Source organism: Acanthopagrus latus, chromosome 19 (genome assembly GCF_904848185.1).
Source record: "Acanthopagrus latus isolate v.2019 chromosome 19, fAcaLat1.1, whole genome shotgun sequence".
Classification (NCBI taxonomy): domain Eukaryota; kingdom Metazoa; phylum Chordata; class Actinopteri; order Spariformes; family Sparidae; genus Acanthopagrus; species Acanthopagrus latus.
Genome location: NC_051057.1, coordinates 23,517,327 through 23,535,008, shown reverse-complemented (window position 1 = coordinate 23,535,008; position 17,682 = coordinate 23,517,327). Strand labels below are relative to the sequence as shown.

Below are 17,682 nucleotides of genomic sequence, written 5' to 3'. Positions count from 1 at the left end.
TCCTCTGGAGGGAGTTTATTGATCGACTGTGAGACTGACGGACGGATCCGGAGCCGACCTCAAACCCACGTCTGGGGTCCGCGGTGGGCTCCTGGTCCCGCTGAGACGCCGTCCCCGACGCCCCCTCAGGCTCTATTTCTGTAGCGTCACATTATCCTCCTGCTATAAATCATTCGGACACAGCTGGTGAAATGAACATGACTTAGCACTCTGCACAATTGTCGAGGAACGCCAACAAGTGTCTGAATCAAAGCCAGCGCCACGTCTTCCCGCACCAACACACATAGCTAAGTAATGAGCCACTCGAGAACTCGTTTCACAGGGATTTTACAACAGCCCCGAGCCGCTGTCAGCCGGCTCGTCTCTTTTAAAATGCATGTAGAGCAGCGAGGCTTTCAATCGAGACCGGCGCCGAGCGAGTAAACAGCGTTCAGCGGACAGGATGTTAACACACTCCATTAAAAACAGAGACAGTCTGAAGGAATGACGGTCAGACAACAGGATACACACCGAGGTGGTTCAGATGGTCGTACGGCTGCAGTCATGTCACTGAGGACTGAACCCTGAAGTCTGAGCCTCACAGATAGAAGGTCGAGGTTCTACAGGGTGGATCCAGTGAAGTGGACCCCTGAAAGGATCTGCTCGGTCCCCACATCGGATCAGGACGTCAGGTTTCAGAACTATAGTGTGAACAAACAGCATTCACACAATGGGATGTTAGAAATCTAAATGAAAGTCACATTAAACCCATGAAACTGGTGCTGATGAGATGTTACACAGGATATTACAGCTGCACGCAACACTAAAGCATCGTATGAGATTCTGTTTGTAGAGCAGCGTTTGGACTGTTCGACAGCAAACAGCAGGACTGCAGCCCGAGAGCCTCTCAGCTTCTGATGTACGAGTTATAAAAAGGTTCTGTTGAGGATAAAGAGACGTGAGGTGGTCCAGAAAAGGTTAAGTAGCCTTTATTCCCTTTGGCTTTTCATTATTAAAAGTTCAACTGCGTCTGACACATTTTTCCTCCAGACTAAAGAAACTCTCCTCAGCAACATTTAGACTCAGCGGCGTGAAAAGTTCCCCACTGAAATGAATAGAGCGCTGGCATTTTCCATAATGACGTGTGGACCACGAGCCGGCTGAACGCTGAGCGCTGAGAGAAGAAGAATGCTGAACACTAAGTTTCCTGAACCGGCGAGAACACCAGCAGAGACTCGACTGAAACACAGAGAGCTGCGAAATCACAATAAATGTCAACTCAGTTCTTCATGTCGTTTAACGGAAACGTGACAAATCTATGAAATATTACTTAAAATCATTTAGCCACATGATGAAGGAGCGTATGAAGCATCTGTCTGCACATCACACCTGTAATCTAAGTTGTTTTTTCTCCGAGTTGGTCTCACATATACAATCAAACACACGTCGATGGTGTGTTTGGAGACAGTCATAAAGAAAACTACAAACAAGTTTTTAGTGTAACGTTTATTATCAACTTGATGCACTTTAATTTTCATTGTCTGCGTGACTTCGTGCTGCTCAGCGGTGGATTTACATCCGTTCATGTCCACTTGTTTCTTTGGCGGTACACGAGATCTCGCCCGTCTCTAAAATTAGTAATGCCTTCAGTCTGAACACATCTTAACACTCAGCTTATTCTAAAAATAACAATTTATGGCATGCCAACCTCACACATGTAGCGATAATTCCCATAAGCCTGTAAATCAAAGCGGTGAAACTCAGCAGAAGTACTTCAGGGTTCAGAAGGGTCGAGATTAGACACTAAAATTAACTGGACGTCTTTTCAGACCGAAACTCCCCGACGGCTGCAGATCAGGTGGCCGAACATGCTGACTGCCAGCAGGAATGTTGATGAATGTTTTTCTTGGTTACTTTGGACGAGTGTATCAAGATCAAGCTGCTGTGAACACTCATCATTAGACCAGCAGCGCGTGTGTCTGTGTGTGTGTGTGTCTGTGTGTGTCTGTGTGTGTCTGTCCATGTCCTTATAAGTGCTTGGTAATCAGGATGGTTTAGATGTTCTAATGATAACACATCGGAGACGACTCTGTTATTAATGTGACCAAATGTGGTGATCAAAGTGACACACGAGCGCAAGCACACACACACACACACACACACACACACACACACACACACACACACACACACACACACACACACACACACACACACACACACACACACACACACACAGTTACCCCTCGGCTGGGATCAAAGCGTTGGTTCGTAGCCAGCCTGTTCTGTGCTGTGATGCTAACAGCTAGGCGACCCGCCTCGATAGTTTAGCTTCTATTTCAGGAGCTGCTGTGTCACTGATGAGACATTAAAACAGACTCAGAGCCGGAGGGATTTTCTGCGCCCCGTCACATGGAAACACTGAGGGAGCCACACTGACCTTAAGTTAATGTACACGACTTCAAAACTTCGCCCAAAACTCCCTCAGCCCTCCGTCCTGAGCTCTGATGCCTCTGACCTCTGACCTCTGCTCTGCTGCGACGTGCTCGGCTCTCATCATGTGACTCCTCAAACATCATCCAGCCGGCCTGGTTCAGATTGTTCTGAACGGTCGGCCTCGTCTTCATGTCACAGTGTGTTCAGCAGCTTCACACACGAGGTTCAGCAGCTTTAGTATTAATGCTAACAGTAGCATGCTAACACACATTAGCTACAGATCTTGAATTAATCCAAACAACTCCACGAGATCCGATCCACCCAGTGGACCCTGCTGGTTCAGTGAAGACCTCCAGTCAGACCGGCTCTGAGTAGATTAGGCTCTGCTAGATTGGATTATTAGAGATTAGATTACAGTGGTTCAGGTGTATTATGGTGTGTGCAGGTGTATCGATGGATTAGAGCTCAAGCAGGCCAGTGAACACAGCTTTCCACAGAGATCAGAGGTCATATTCTGATCTCTGACCATGTGGTTCATGTTTCTGTCTTCTGATCGACGATCAAACTAAATGATTTATGACTATTAATAAGACTGTTGAGACACACGGCTGGATTCAAACCGACAGCTTGTTCAGTCGAGTCTTGATAAGGTGTGGTGAGTAACACGGAAAGTTCACACGCACACACACACTCTCTCTCTCTCACGCACACACACACGCACACACTCTCTCTCTCTCACGCACACACACACATGCACACACGCACACACGGTCCTCCCAACAGAGATGGCACAAAACAATCTCCCCCGGCAACCAGCCCTGCGATACGGTTGCTATAGCAATGCTAAGTACTCTCTTCCTCCCGGACTCGAGTTTACCTGAGTGTTATAATTAGAGGTGTGTGTGTGTGTGTGTGTGTGTGTGTGTGTGTGTGTGTGTGTGTGTGTGTGTGTGTGTGTGTATATGCGAGGTCATGGGGAACATGAAGTGAATATACACACACAGAAATCCCCAGGATGTCTCCCAGAATAGCCAGAACATGTTTGTTTGTCTTTGAATGAGTCTATATGTCTGCCTGCCTGTCTTCCTCTCTGTCCCCATGTTTCCTCCTGTCTTCCTCTCTGTCCCCATGTTTCCTCCTGTCTTCCTCTCTGTGACCATGTTTCCTCCTGTCTTCCTCTCTGTGTCCCCATGTTTCCTCCTGTCTTCCTCTCTGTGACCACATTTCCTCCTGTCTTCCTCTCTGTGTCCCCATGTTTCCTCCTGTCTTCCTCTCTGTCCCCATGTTTCCTCCTGTCTTCCTCTCTGTGACCATGTTTCCTCCTGTCTTCCTCTCTGTGTCCCCATGTTTCCTCCTGTCTTCCTCTCTGTGACCACATTTCCTCCTGTCTTCCTCTCTGTGTCCCCATGTTTCCTCCTGTCTTCCTCTCTGTGACCGTGTTTCCTCCTGTCTTCCTCTCTGTGTCCCCATGTTTCCTCCTGTCTTCCTCGCTGTGTCCCCATGTTTCCTCCTGTCTTCCTCTCTGTGACCATGTTTCCTCCTGTCTTCCTCTCTGTGACCATGTTTCCTCCTGTCTTCCTCTCTGTGACCCCATGTTTTTGTCCTGTCTTCCTCTCTGTGACCACATTTCCTCCTGTCTTCCTCTCTGTGTCCCCATGTTTCCTCCTGTCTTCCTTTCTGTGTCCCCATGTTTCCTCCTGTCTTCCTCGCTGTGTCCCCATGTTTCCTCCTGTCTTCCTCTCTGTGACCACATTTCCTCCTGTCTTCCTCGCTGTGTCCCCATGTTTCCTCCTGTCTTCCTCTCTGTGACTGTGTTTCCTCCTGTCTTCCTCTCTGTGTCCCCATGTTTCCTCCTGTCTTCCTCGCTGTGTCCCCATGTTTCCTCCTGTCTTCCTCTCTGTGACCATGTTTCCTCCTGTCTTCCTCTCTGTGACCATGTTTCCTCCTGTCTTCCTCGCTGTGTCCCCATGTTTCCTCCTGTCTTCCTCTCTGTGACCATGTTTCCTCCTGTCTTCCTCCCTGTGACCATGTTTCCTCCTGTCTTCCTCTCTGTGTCCCCATGTTTCCTCCTGTCTTCCTCTCTGTGTCCCCATGTTTCCCCCTGTCTTCCTCTCTGTGTCCCCTTGTTACCCCCTGTCTTCCTCTCTGTGACCGTGTTTCCTCCTGTCTTCCTCTCTGTGTCCCCATGTTTCCTCCTGTCTTCCTCTCTGTGACCATGTTTCCTCCTGTCTTCCTCTCTGTGACCCCATGTTTCCTCCTGTCTTCCTCTCTGTGACCACATTTCCTCCTGTCTTCCTCTCTGTGTCCCCATGTTTCCTCCTGTCTTCCTCTCTGTGACCGTGTTTCCTCCTGTCTTCCTCTCTGTGTCCCCATGTTTCCTCCTGTCTTCCTCGCTGTGTCCCCATGTTTCCTCCTGTCTTCCTCTCTGTGACCATGTTTCCTCCTGTCTTCCTCTCTGTGACCATGTTTCCTCCTGTCTTCCTCTCTGTGACCCCATGTTTCCTCCTGTCTTCCTCTCTGTGACCACATTTCCTCCTGTCTTCCTCTCTGTGTCCCCATGTTTCCTCCTGTCTTCCTCTCTGTGACCGTGTTTCCTCCTGTCTTCCTCTCTGTGACCGTGTTTCCTCCTGTCTTCCTTGCTGTGTCCCCATGTTTCCTCCTGTCTTCCTCTCTGTGACCATGTTTCCTCCTGTCTTCCTCTCTGTGACCATGTTTCCTCCTGTCTTCCTCGCTGTGTCCCCATGTTTCCTCCTGTCTTCCTCTCTGTGACCATGTTTCCTCCTGTCTTCCTCGCTGTGTCCCCATGTTTCCTCCTGTCTTCCTCTCTGTGACCATGTTTCCTCCTGTCTTCCTCCCTGTGACCATGTTTCCTCCTGTCTTCCTCTCTGTGTCCCCATGTTTCCTCCTGTCTTCCTCTCTGTGTCCCCATGTTTCCCCCTGTCTTCCTCTCTGTGTCCCCATGTTTCCTCCTGTCTTCCTCTCTGTGTCCCCATGTTTCCTCCTGTCTTCCTCTCTGTGTCCCCATGTTTCCCCCTGTCTTCCTCTCTGTGACCATGTTTCCTCCTGTCTTCCTCTCTGTGTCCCCATGTTTCCTCCTGTCTTCCTCTCTGTGTCCCCATGTTTCCTCCTGTCTTCCTCTCTGTGACCATGTTTCCCCCTGTCTTCCTCTCTGTGTCCCCATGTTTCCTCCTGTCTTCCTCTCTGTGTCCCCATGTTTCCTCCTGTCTTCCTCAGGAGTTTGTTTATTTCCTGTGACAGATCTCTGATGACAGTTGTGTGTCACACTGTCAGTGTGATCAGAAGCAGATTAGTTAAATCTTTCTTGTAGCTAAATAATGTTTGTAGATGAATTTTGAAAAACTTTTTTAACTTTTATAATTCTGAACATTTATTTAATTGTTGAACAGAAATATGATGTAAGTTGGCGTGCGTGTTTTAATCTATGTGACACCATACTGCACAGTCTGTGTGTGTGTGTGCGCATGTGTGTGCGCGCGCGCGTGTGTGTGTGTGTGTGTGAGGTGTCTGAGTGTGAGAGCCACCAGTTATCTCTCACACACACCTCTGTCTGTGTTAATGGAGGGACACCACTTCAGACCCCCCACTCTCACTAAAGGGGCCCCTCAGACTGGCACTTACACACCTACATCACACACACACGCACGCACACACGCAAGCACGCCATACACTACACACTCAGCCTCCTGTCTGTGTTTTCCAAACCTCTCACACACTCTCTTTACGTCCTCAAGCCCCTTACACACACGCACACACACACACACACGTACACACACGCACACACACACACACACACACACACACACACACTCCGTCAACACATCACACACACTTCACATCCACTTTCCCCACTCACATGCCACCATGTTGACTCACTTGCTACGAGATGGGTGGATGGATGGATAGAAGTGGAGGAATGACACACACAGACCACTGTGTGTATGTGTGTGTGTGTGTGTGTGTGTGTGTGTGTGTGTGTGTGTGTGTGTGTGAGACACAGTGGCCTTGCTCATAGTTGGTGTCAGTCTAACTGGCATCAAGATGACTGACTGTACATGAGGACTCGTTAGTCATATTCCGTGTGTGTGTGTGTGTGTGTGTGTGTGTGTGTGTGTGTGTGCATGTGTTTGCGTTTCCTGTAGTATCAGCTGCTCAGAACTGTTACCTTATATTCACGTTGTCGGCCGGTTGTTGGCTTTTCTTTTTCATCCAATCAGCATTGATTGTTGTTGCTGTAATGTTTGTATCAGCAGCTCAGTGTGATTTTGTAATCTCATTACATAACTACCGTAAAGCTTAAATCAGCTGCCAGTTAGTTTTTAACTCTGTTAGCATTGATCGCTGGTACCGTAGTGTCTGGACGAGCAGAGGCTCAGCTTTTCATCACCACGGTAGATGTTAGAGGACAACACAGATGTTAGATTAAAGGGCCAAATCTCTCAAAAATTAAAGTTCAGTAATTTAGTAAATTAAAGTAACAGAACATCATGTCATTCAACACTTCACCTGACTTTATATCCTCAGGAGGAGGAGAGGAGGACTTTATATCCTCAGGAGGAGAAGGGGAGGACTTTATATCCTCAGGAGGAGAAGGGGAGGACTTTATATCCTCAGGAGGAGGAGAGGAGGACTTTATATCCTCAGGAGGAGAAGGGGAGGACTTTATATCATCAGGAGGAGGAGAGGAGGACTTTATATCCTCAGGAGGAGGAGAGGAGGACTTTATATCCTCAGGAGGAGGAGAGGAGGACTTTATATCCTCAGGAGGAGGAGAGGAGGACTTTATATCCTCAGGAGGAGGAGATATCCGACACTGACTTTACATTGTTGAGTGAACTGTTCCTTTACCATCTGTCTCTGACACCATGATTGTCAGATGACGTCGATACGTTTGTAGATGGACAGAATGAACAGTCACTGTGGTCAGTTCCTCTCAGCGCTGTTCTGCCGTCTGCTGATGCTTCACATCAACTCTTCATCTGCTGTTTGAAATATTTATCACGTTGTTATGATTGATTGTCGTTACTGTAACGCTTAGATCAGCAGTTTGTTCTCTGCTTCTTTTTTTTTTCTTTGTCTGGTTTGTTACCGTAATGTCTGGATAAGCAGTGCAGTCAGTGATCACATTAAGATTGATTGTTGTTGCTGTAATGTTTGAGCAGTTCTCTGGCTGTGTGTCCGACACTGTGTGGTATTGAATCATGCTGCTGTCAGACCTGCATCACCTGCTGCGTACCTGTGCAGCCGGACACTGATTGCTTTTGCAGTGAAACAAGTGAGGAACATGATTTCTTATTTATTTATTTATTTATTTCACCGGTTTGTGTGTTTCACAATGCAAATTCTATTAGTGTGAGATTTAAATGGCTTGAAATTGACTTCTCCAGCTGAATGCTCCAAAGGTCAACATGTGAGTTTTGTGACGGCGGATTCATTTTCAGAGCTGTTTGGTGACGGTGAGGTAATGAAAGCTGATGACGCTCTGTGCTGCTGGCCGCGAGATAAGATGGATAAATTATTAAGCATTTAAAAAAAAGACAACAGTGGTTTCAGTGTGAACGTAAGAACTGATTTTCCGCTCGGACCTTGATTCCACCTCCTCCCTCCTCACAGCTGGATTACGTAAACCTTTATGTAACTGTGTTTTTAGGTTTGTTTACATGCGTCTTTAATGAATTAGCATCACCAGCTCCCGACCAGCGCCGTGTAGTCAGGTGATAATAAATACAGGCAGGTTGGCTGATGACTCAGTGCGAGCTGCTGCTGCTGCTGCTGCTGCTGCCTGAAAGCTTCCCAGCTGTTGGTGGCGGCCCGGCGGGGGCGGCGGCAGCCGGGACGGGTCACCGCAGTGGGCTCGAGAGCGCAGGGTTGTCGGTTTGAATCCCCAGATAGTGTCTGCACAGCGGCAACCTTTTCTGTGACTCAGTGTGAAACTCCTCTGTGACTCAGAGCTTCGTTCAACCAGAGGTTTGTTCGTGCTGCATCAGAACTCCTCCACTCGGAACTTCACACCCAACAAAACACACTTCTGCAAGTTCAGTTTCTTTGGCTGTGTTGAAAGTTAACATCACTGTTTGTGGTGGACTCGATGCTGTTAGGGGAGTTGCACTTCTTTTTGTAGTAAATTTCCAATAGATGCACGAGACAAATCTGATTTCACTCAAATCTTCACGTGAACTCATCAGTGCTGCAAACACAAGTTTTCTGATGAAGTCTGCATCCGTCTCTCAGGGATTCTCAGGTGCTTTGGTAAAACATGAACTCTTCGTCCATCTTTGCAGCAGAAAACCAAACACGTATCTGGAAACTTGGATTGCAACATACAGATAATGAGTTTCACCTCCACAGCTGACTTCTCCTGTTGGTTCGATGGTCAGTCAGCAGGTCAGAGGGTTACATTCAGGTCACCTCTGACCTTCGACCTCCCTGCTGTTGGCGTCTCCTGGTGTTGGTTGGACCTGGTTCTGGTGTGTGTGTGTCACCGGGCAGAATATAAAGCGAGTCTTCCCTGCCGCCGATACGACTACTGTGTATCCGCGGATCAGATGTGACTGCGTGGGCGGCGATGGATGTGATAGGATATGAATGTGGAATATCAATTATGATGAATGCCGTCACCACGTTATCTGTTCCGTCTCCGTGGTGACACGTGTGGGCGGGTCCCCGTCGCACGGCGATAACGAGCCTTCGGTCGTAAACACTGATGAGGAAACAGAGCTGCTGTTTGTGTCGGGAGGAGATGGACGGATGGAAAAATAGATGGCAGAAGAGATGGATGCTGTTTTTGAAATTATGATTGAAAGCCACTAAATGTTCCTACTGTACACCCACTTCCTGTTCAGACTGTGGTGTGAGATGTTCCAGTGGTTGTTGTTACATAACCAAACACCTGCTCAGGGCTGGATGACAAAATCCTCAAAATACAAATCAAATATGCAGAAATGTCTGTTGGTGACGGAGCTCGTACAGTCACAGTTTATAAGGCCTGGTGTGTGTGTGTGTGTGTGTGTGTGTGTGTGTGTGTGTGTGTGTGTGTGTGTGTGTGTGTGTGTGTGTGTGTGTGTGTGTGTGTTGCAGAAAGTGCCCTGATGGGTTCGAGTGTCTGAAGGCGGGAAGGAACCCGAACTACGGCTACACCAGCTTCGACACCTTCGGCTGGGCCTTCCTGTCGCTGTTTCGCCTGATGACACAGGACTACTGGGAGAATCTCTACCACCAGGTAACGTTGATGTGAGGTGTCATGTTTGTCTTCACAGGTGAGTCCCAAACATGTGAAAAGATGGTTTTAAAGGTGCAGTTTGTACGACGTGCCTGGAATTTAAGTTTAAAACGTTCTCCTGTCTCCTCACAGCTCTCTGTAGCTCAGCCAGTTCACGGCTGAAGAAAGGAAATATTTTGACTCCATTTTCATCCGTCCACCGTCTGAGTTCAGACCAGTTTAATCTCACTTCATTCAAACTGGACACAAACTGACTCAGAGTCACCAGAACAGTTCTGGTTTGGCTCCACAGTCACTTTGGTTCAGTCCAAATTAACTCAGTTCACAGTAACGTGAAGATGTTCTGTCTCTATATGCTGATGATGTCCGACTCTCTCTCTCTGTCCTTATTACATATTATTCCTTTAAATATAAATGTATCCCCTTTTTCCATAATAAACTGATAAGGAGATAATTTATGATTTTCACCCTCCAAACCCCCCAAAATCCTACACACTGAACCTCTAACAGCACAGAACATTTTTTAAACCTTGGAACACAAATTGATAAATCAGCATCATCACAAGGTCCATTTAGGATCTCCGGAGCTTTCCATCACATTACAAGATCAAGAGGCTTTCAGCTTCAGATTTTAAAGGGAACATGGGCGAGAAATCCTGAAAAATAGAAAGTCTGAACATCTAACATGTTTTTCAACTGTTTTCAACATTTGAAGTTTCCTCATGGACAGAAAATCGTGTCATTAGATCTTTACATCAAACGGAAATAATCATAAATGATGTTTATTCTAGAGAACACGACCTGTAAATCTACCTGTGACGTGAAGACGCGGGTAAAGAGGAAGTCCTGACGTGTTTTGCTGAGAGCACACAGTAATAACTCGTGATGAGCGTCCCGACAGTTTACGAGCTCGTCTCCTCACTGATCTGGCAGCTGGGCAGTGAGACGACCCTGTTAAGAGAGTTTTTAGGGGATGAATCAGGCTGACAGTAGAGGAGAAGTGTTTGATACGTGAGGAGGAAGTGATCAGCGTGTCTTCAGTGAAGATGACACCCTTGTGTTTATGTTCCTGTGAGGACGGTTGGATTGATTTCTTCTTCTGGTGTGTGTTTGCCTGCAGACGCTGCGCTCTGCCGGTAAGACCTACATGGTGTTTTTCGTGGTGGTGATCTTCCTGGGCTCCTTCTACCTGGTCAACCTCATCCTGGCTGTCGTCGCCATGGCGTACGAAGAGCAGAACCAGGCGACCATCGCCGAGGCCTGCCAGAAAGAGCGAGAGTTTCAGGTGGCGATGGAGAGACTGAAGAAGGAGCAGCAGGTAAACGGATGGATGTGTTCGATGTGGCTTCACAAACTGTTTCTGACCGGTGTTCTCCTCGGGTCTGCAGCAGAACCAAAGGGTCAAAATGTGTGTTGTGCAAAAAGATTCAACTGTAATTATATGAGTGAGATTATCAGATGGTCACTGCAGCTGCATACAGTTACAAGATGTTTCTGTCCACAATCTGTCAGAGATCCAATATGTGAGATTTACAGTGTTCGTTTCCCAAATGTGTCCATCGAAGTTCCAGCAGAGAAATCCTCCAGAGTCCTCGAGGTGACGCTGAGTTTCATCTGCTCGTCTGTCTGGAACTTCAGGAGAGTCAGAGAGGAAGGAAGTCTGAGAACCAGACCCAACAGAACCAGAAGAACACTGTAGAACATTAGAGAGTTGAGGTGAAGCTCTGAGTGAAGTCAGCACTCAGCAGAGACTCTGGTTCTGGTTCTGGTTCTCTGTCTCCTCTCTGTAACGTTACGTTCTTGAAGTAAAGTCCATTTCCCCTCCAGCTTGAGATATTGTATTTAATCTCCACCAGAGAGTAACATGACTTTGATCTTCTGTTATAACTGTCGGTTAACGGCTCTGGATTGGATCAGAACCTGATGAGACTCCAGGTGTTTATTCCTCCAGACGGTCTGGATCTGCAGCCGACTCGCTCCTCCAGAGCTGAAGGCTCAGAGCAGCGACTCTCAAGTTCAGTAAACTTGTGCTTTACTTCCTGTTGTTTCTCCCTTCATTCAGGTTGCCGCCCAGAAAGTTCTCGACTCGGACTCACTGATGTCACCAGAACTCTCGCCGTTCGGTCTGCCACTGGACAGCATGGAGGAACGTAGGCGGAGTCAAGCGCTGATGGGCATGGCTGACGTGGAGGCGAACCTATCAGAGGAGAAGCTGCTGCAGGTGGACATGACGGATGGAGGGAAGGTAAGGGAAGGAGATGTGGATGTGTGGTGCAGTAAGACATCATTAACGGTCAGAGTCACATGTTCTGCCTCCGCCTCCAGCCCCTCCACCCTCTCCTCGCTCGCTCCTTCTCCACGAGGACACGGCGAAGCAGCCAGGTCTCCTCCATCTTCAACTTCCGCCTGAGGAGCCGCGGCTCGGAGGGGGAGATGGCTGACGACGAGTACAGCGTCCCGGGCGACGTGGTGGAGGGCGTCGGGGGTCGGACCTACAGCGGCGGGACCTTCAGTGGCATCCTGCCCCACCCGTGGCCCAAACGACGACCAAGCACCTACAGCAACACCAGCAGGAGCTCCCAGGTGATGAAGCTGAGACGCTACATGTGAACTGATACTGCAGGCGAGGTTTAATCTGCGTCAGATGAGATACATTGAGATTAGACACGGGTTGAGTTTTGATCTGGTAAAGTTTTGAGAAAGATATGATGACATTTGTCAAGATCGACTAAAGATGATGTGGTGCACAGTTAACTTGTTAGATTTGTTTATAGATTGATGGACACAAAACCAAAGAGATGATCTGTGAGGTTGTTCTGAGATGAGAGGAGTCTAGTTTGGGTTTGATGAGCACTGCTGTGATGTCAGATATCACTACAGGAGCGAAATTATTCTGAGATCTTTGTTTGCAAAATACAAGTGCAGAAGGTGGAGAGAGACATGAAGGTGAAGACGTGTGAGATTATTGTACATTTGATACCGTTTCATAGAAAGGAACAAGATATATAGACGTAGTGAAATAATTCACATGTTAAATGTGAGTGAATATGTGAATTAAACAAAGTCACGTCTGTGTCGGCTCTCACAGCGTCTCTCTGCGTGTCTCCAGGTATTTTATCCGACTCTGAACATCAACGGGAAGCTGTTTGTCGCCATGGACCAGAACGGGGTTTCCTCACCACCGCTGCAGGGGCAGCTGCCCGCCTGTACCATGGAGAAGGTCAAGGAGGAGAGTGTGAGTACTGTGCATGTGTGTGTGAGTGTGTGTGTGTGTGTGTGTGTGTGTGTGTGTGTGTGTGTGTGTGTCACAGTGGAAACAATGGTGGAGCCTGCAGCCATCCAACACTCAGACATCTGAATTATGAATCAGCGCTTTGCATAACTCCACTCTGATATCATGAGCTAAACACACTCACACACACACGCACACACACTCATATCTACCATCTCAGATAACAAAGCTGTGGTATTCCCCCCATCTGCACACACACACACACACACACACACGGATTCAGAACACATAGTGTCACTGTCATGGCATCGTGGTTTAAAGCCACACATACCAGAACAGGAACGTTACTGAGGTGTCCTTCCTTTGTGCACATACCTACACACACACACACACACACACACACACACACACACACACACACACACACACACACACACACACACACACACACACACACACAATGCCCTCAATAACAGCACCAGCAGGATTATTGATCAGTATCCACTGAGTTGAGCAGTAAACAGATTCAAACACATTACTGTAACACTTGTTTGTGTTTTTAATATTTTCTTTATCAAAGTACTGAAAGTTATTTTGTATTTACTACTCATTCTTCTTGTTTTCTTAGTAAGTTCCTGAAGTACATCACACATATATTTCCTTTGTATGTACACTGTATACTTACACTGTGTGATCAGACCTGGGCCTTTGGCTCTGATGCAGCCTGTCATCTCCAAACTAACTAGTAACTAAAGTTACAAATACAATGTTTGATGTAGAGAAGTGGAAGTATTAAGGAGCAGGAAATGGAAATACTCAGGTAAAGTACCTCAAAGTTGTACCTGAGTAAATATACTTAGTTACATCCCATCAGTGGCAGTCAGAACCATTAACGTTGGTTGAAGAGGTCCGGTTCTGTTCTCTCTAACAGAACACTGTCTGTCGGACCGGCAGCTCTCCGACTGCTGCTGGACTCAGTTTGAGCTGTGTGGTCTCAGAGGAGGTGCAGCTGAGAGGCAGAACGCTCCTCAGCAGGGATTACTTTTATTTTAATACTTGTTTACAGTCGTCTTCTCCGTCAGGCAGCAGGTCAGAGGACGCACACAGCAGCTCCTGCCTGGAGGTGTTCAGTCACCTCCACCTGCTGACTACACATTACATAACGAGAGGCAGAGAAGAAGAAGAAGAAGAAGAAGAAGAAGAAGAAGAAGAAGAAGAAGAAGAAGAAGAAGAAGAAGAAGAAGAAGAAGAAGAAGAAGAAGAAGAAGAAGAAGAAGAAGAAGAAGAAGAAGAAGAAGAAGTTTACCAAAAAACAACAATTTCTCAGCGTTTATTACGCCTGCTGGAACAATTGAATTAATGTTCATTTAATGAATGAATCGCTCGATACGCTGATATGAAAATATGGATCAGCGGCTCTGATCGTGTCGAGCTGCCGGTTCAGACTTCGTGTCTCCTCAGACGAGCGAGCCGCACAGTTCTGAAAAGTTCCTCGGTGCCGACACGTGTCCGACCTGCAGGGCTGTGTGGGAGCTCGGAGCAGCTGTGAGTTCAGTTTATAGTTTCATGTTTTGACACAAAGTATTTCTGCTTCCTCGTGTGAACGTCGTCCTGCCGCTCTGACTGATGGAGAGACGAGTGGGAGGAGGAAGAGGAGGAGGAGGAGGAGGGAGCACTTAGTTGCCACGGAAATGTCCCCATGGCAACCCACAGCAGCTAACGGAAGCCAAATTAATGGCTGCTGTTGGTGTGTGTGTGTGTGTGTGTGTGTGTGTGTGTGTGTGTGTGTGTGTGTGTGTGTTTCCCCGGTGCTTCCCCGCCTGGCACACAGACAGGATGTAGGCGTCGTCGTGGGCGGTGACCTTCAGGCCGATGCGTCACGTCTCATTGGAGGAACAGTTACCAGGAAGTGTTATGTAATCACACCTGAGCAAATTAGGTTCAACCAGGTTCGACTCCGTGAGGCTGAGAGATCCTAAAGTCCCCCGAGCTCCATCATCGCCATCGCCACCGCCATACATCAACAGTTCAAACACAGAACTTTACTGAAAAGTCGTCTTGTTACCAAAAGGGTTCAGAGTCACCACAGGATATATGTAGAATGTTCTTATAGTGCAGACGTGATATCTTGTGACGTATCAAAATACGTTTAGAGGATTTTATACATCACTGAACAAAAACAAATCACTTTTTTAAAGAGAAAAAACCTGAAATTGAAACGGCTGCATTAAGAAGACAATCTCACAACTCCCTCTGCTGATGAAGGTCATGTGTGAATACTAAACAAAGTGTTGTTAGAACTGTGAAAAGGTTCGTCTGGTCCGAAAACACCTTAATATGCCTTTAGTTACTGTAGTTACTGTAGTTACTGTAGTTATTGTAGTTACTGTAGTTATTGTAGTTACTGTAGTTACTGTAGTTATTGTAGTTACTGTAGTTATTGTAGTTACTGTAGTTACTGTAGTTACTTTGCAGATTACACGCTGCCTCTGAGCCAAAGAAGAACATTTTGTAATTCATAACCCTAAATAATAACCCTTAGATGAACTAAGTAAAATAAATAAATACAAATGTGACTTTATTTCTTTCTGAATCCTCAAACTTTCTGGTCATTTCCAGTTTTGCGTGTTAATATCAGACTTTTGGACCCGACTGTATCTGACAAACCTCCACAGCTGTCGTCCATCTTTAACACGAGACATGACGATGACGTGACAGAAGATTAATGTGAGACTTTAGTTAGAACGGCGACAGCTGGAGTCAGAATCTGAGAGGAGAGTCGCTCGATGTTTGTTGTGCAGCTCATCTGGTACCTGAGGAAATATCCAACACACACACACACACACACACACACACACACACACACACTGTTTGGATTTCTCTGAATCATTGAACACCAGTCTTCACCTGTGTGTCTGTTGCCCTGGTGATAAGAAGCACACAAAGAAATCGAGGTGCCGTTTGACCTGACAGATGTGTGTGTGCGTTTGTGTGTGTGTGTGTGTGTGTGTGTGTGTGTGTGATGCTATCACCATGGTAACAGATGATCATGAATGAGAGAATCATGAATGTGTGTGTGCTTCTTTGACTTGTGTGTTTTCATTAAAAGTGATTGTTGATGTGTTTTGATCCCTCCTCTTCGCACAAGATGAAGAAATTAGTGACTTCCTCTTCCTCCTCCTCCTCTTCCTCCTCGTCCTCCTCTTCCTCCCTCCCTGTCTGTCTGTCTGTCTCAGGTCCCGACGTCCACCACGGAGCTCAGTACGATGCTGTTGCCTCGCCCTTCGTCCACGCAGGGCTCAGAGCGGCGTGGGAGGGCGCTGAGCGCTGCCAGCTACCTCACTGACGCCATGGAAGGTGAGCTAAAGCTTCGGCCAGCTGATTGGCCGGCGGGTGTGCAGGGACAGGTGTGCAAGGAGAAAGGAGTTAAAGAGGAGGCAACGGTCCTGTACGTCTTCTCAGACTCATAACTCTTCAAAACAATAGTTATCACCTCAGATCTGTTGGATAACAATGCTGGAGTAGATGTACGTAGTTACTTTCAGTCACTGCCAACAGTTCTGGACACCAACAACAGAAGTCTGTAACGTCTCTGACATGCAGACGACGTGTTGGAGTCTGTGAGAATGTTTCCTGTCGACCCGGCCGTCTGTGTTAGCGTCAGCATGTTCACTGATTAGCAGAAGCATTTTTGACTTTCCATCAGATTTCACAGAGATCTTCCTGTTAGATCCTCCCGGCAGCTGCTGGTCCCAGATCAGTTCGATCACAGTGAATGTTAGTGAGTTAATGAGGTGACGTCAGCTGAGAGACGACCGCCGAACGTGTCTGTGTGCCGACATGTCACTGTCACCCCGTCTGACTTCTTACCTCAGAGTGTGTTCACTTCTATGGCTGTGTGTGTGTGTGTGTGTGTGTGTGTGTGTGTGTGTGTGTGTGTGTGTGTGTGTGTGTGTGTGTGAGATTGTGTGTGTCTGTGATTGTGTAACCATGTATTTGTCCAAATTTTGCATCCAAGTGAGTCTGTTAACGCTTCTGTGCTCGTGTTATTGTGTGTCGATACAGGATTGTGTAACTGTGTCTGAGTTTGTGCGTGTGTGTGTGTGTGTGTCGCTGCCCGAGCCAACCCCAGGGGAACACTGGCTTTGTTTGTGCCAGAGAGTCGGAAAAGAGAGAGAGAGACATAGAGACAGAATGAAAGAGAGAGTGTGCGACTGTGTATTTGTGTTGTGTGTGTGTGTGTGTGTGTGTGTGTGTGTGTGTGTGTGTGTGTGTGTTATCCTCATTAACCGTGAGATCATTCCAAGTTTGCATGTGTGTTTGATGATGTTCATGTGTTAGATTTTTGGGTTCATATCTGCCCAAATCTGCATCCATGTGTGTTGTAAACGTGTGTGTGTGTGTGTGTGTGTGTGTGTGTGTGTGTGTGTGTGTGTGTGTGTGTGTTAGGTCTGCTGAGTCACTGTCTCTCCCCTCGGCAGTCGCTGCTCTTAGAGAACAGATCATTATACAGAAAAATACAAAACACTGTTTGCCGTCCTCCGTCCATCTGTGCATCCTTCATCCTTTTATTCTTCTCTTACCGTTTCCTCCGTCCTCTCTGATGTTTACTATCATTTCTTTATCTCACATTGTTTTTATGTCATCTAAAAAATTGGCTTTGTGTCAGTAAACCATTTTCAGATCTGTCTCCTCTCTGCTGGTGTTCCTCACGTTCTGAGTTCATGAACAGAACCTGAACCGTCCCTGCAGAGGTGATGATCCGGGTCACGACTTAAAACAAAACTCTACACAATTA

At 47.1% G+C, this 17,682-nt stretch overlaps 2 protein-coding genes across 4 annotated transcripts in view; both read left to right on the top strand.

Moving 5' to 3' along the window:
- Nucleotides 1-17,682, top strand: part of LOC119009057 (NACHT, LRR and PYD domains-containing protein 14-like) — a 308,098-nt gene that overhangs the window by 169,206 nt on the left and 121,210 nt on the right. The gene's annotated exons all lie outside the window — the stretch shown is intronic.
- The window catches only part of LOC119009049 (sodium channel protein type 4 subunit alpha-like), a 159,284-nt gene that overhangs the window by 75,332 nt on the left and 66,270 nt on the right, over nt 1-17,682 (top strand). For all 3 annotated transcript variants that reach the window (XM_037079965.1, XM_037079963.1, XM_037079964.1), the window contains exons 10-15: nt 9,511-9,652; nt 10,773-10,970; nt 11,715-11,897; nt 11,978-12,235; nt 12,762-12,887; nt 16,121-16,241. In XM_037079965.1, coding sequence (XP_036935860.1) covers nt 9,511-9,652; nt 10,773-10,970; nt 11,715-11,897; nt 11,978-12,235; nt 12,762-12,887; nt 16,121-16,241 — 1,028 coding nt within the window. The remainder of the gene's footprint in view (nt 1-9,510; nt 9,653-10,772; nt 10,971-11,714; nt 11,898-11,977; nt 12,236-12,761; nt 12,888-16,120; nt 16,242-17,682) is intronic.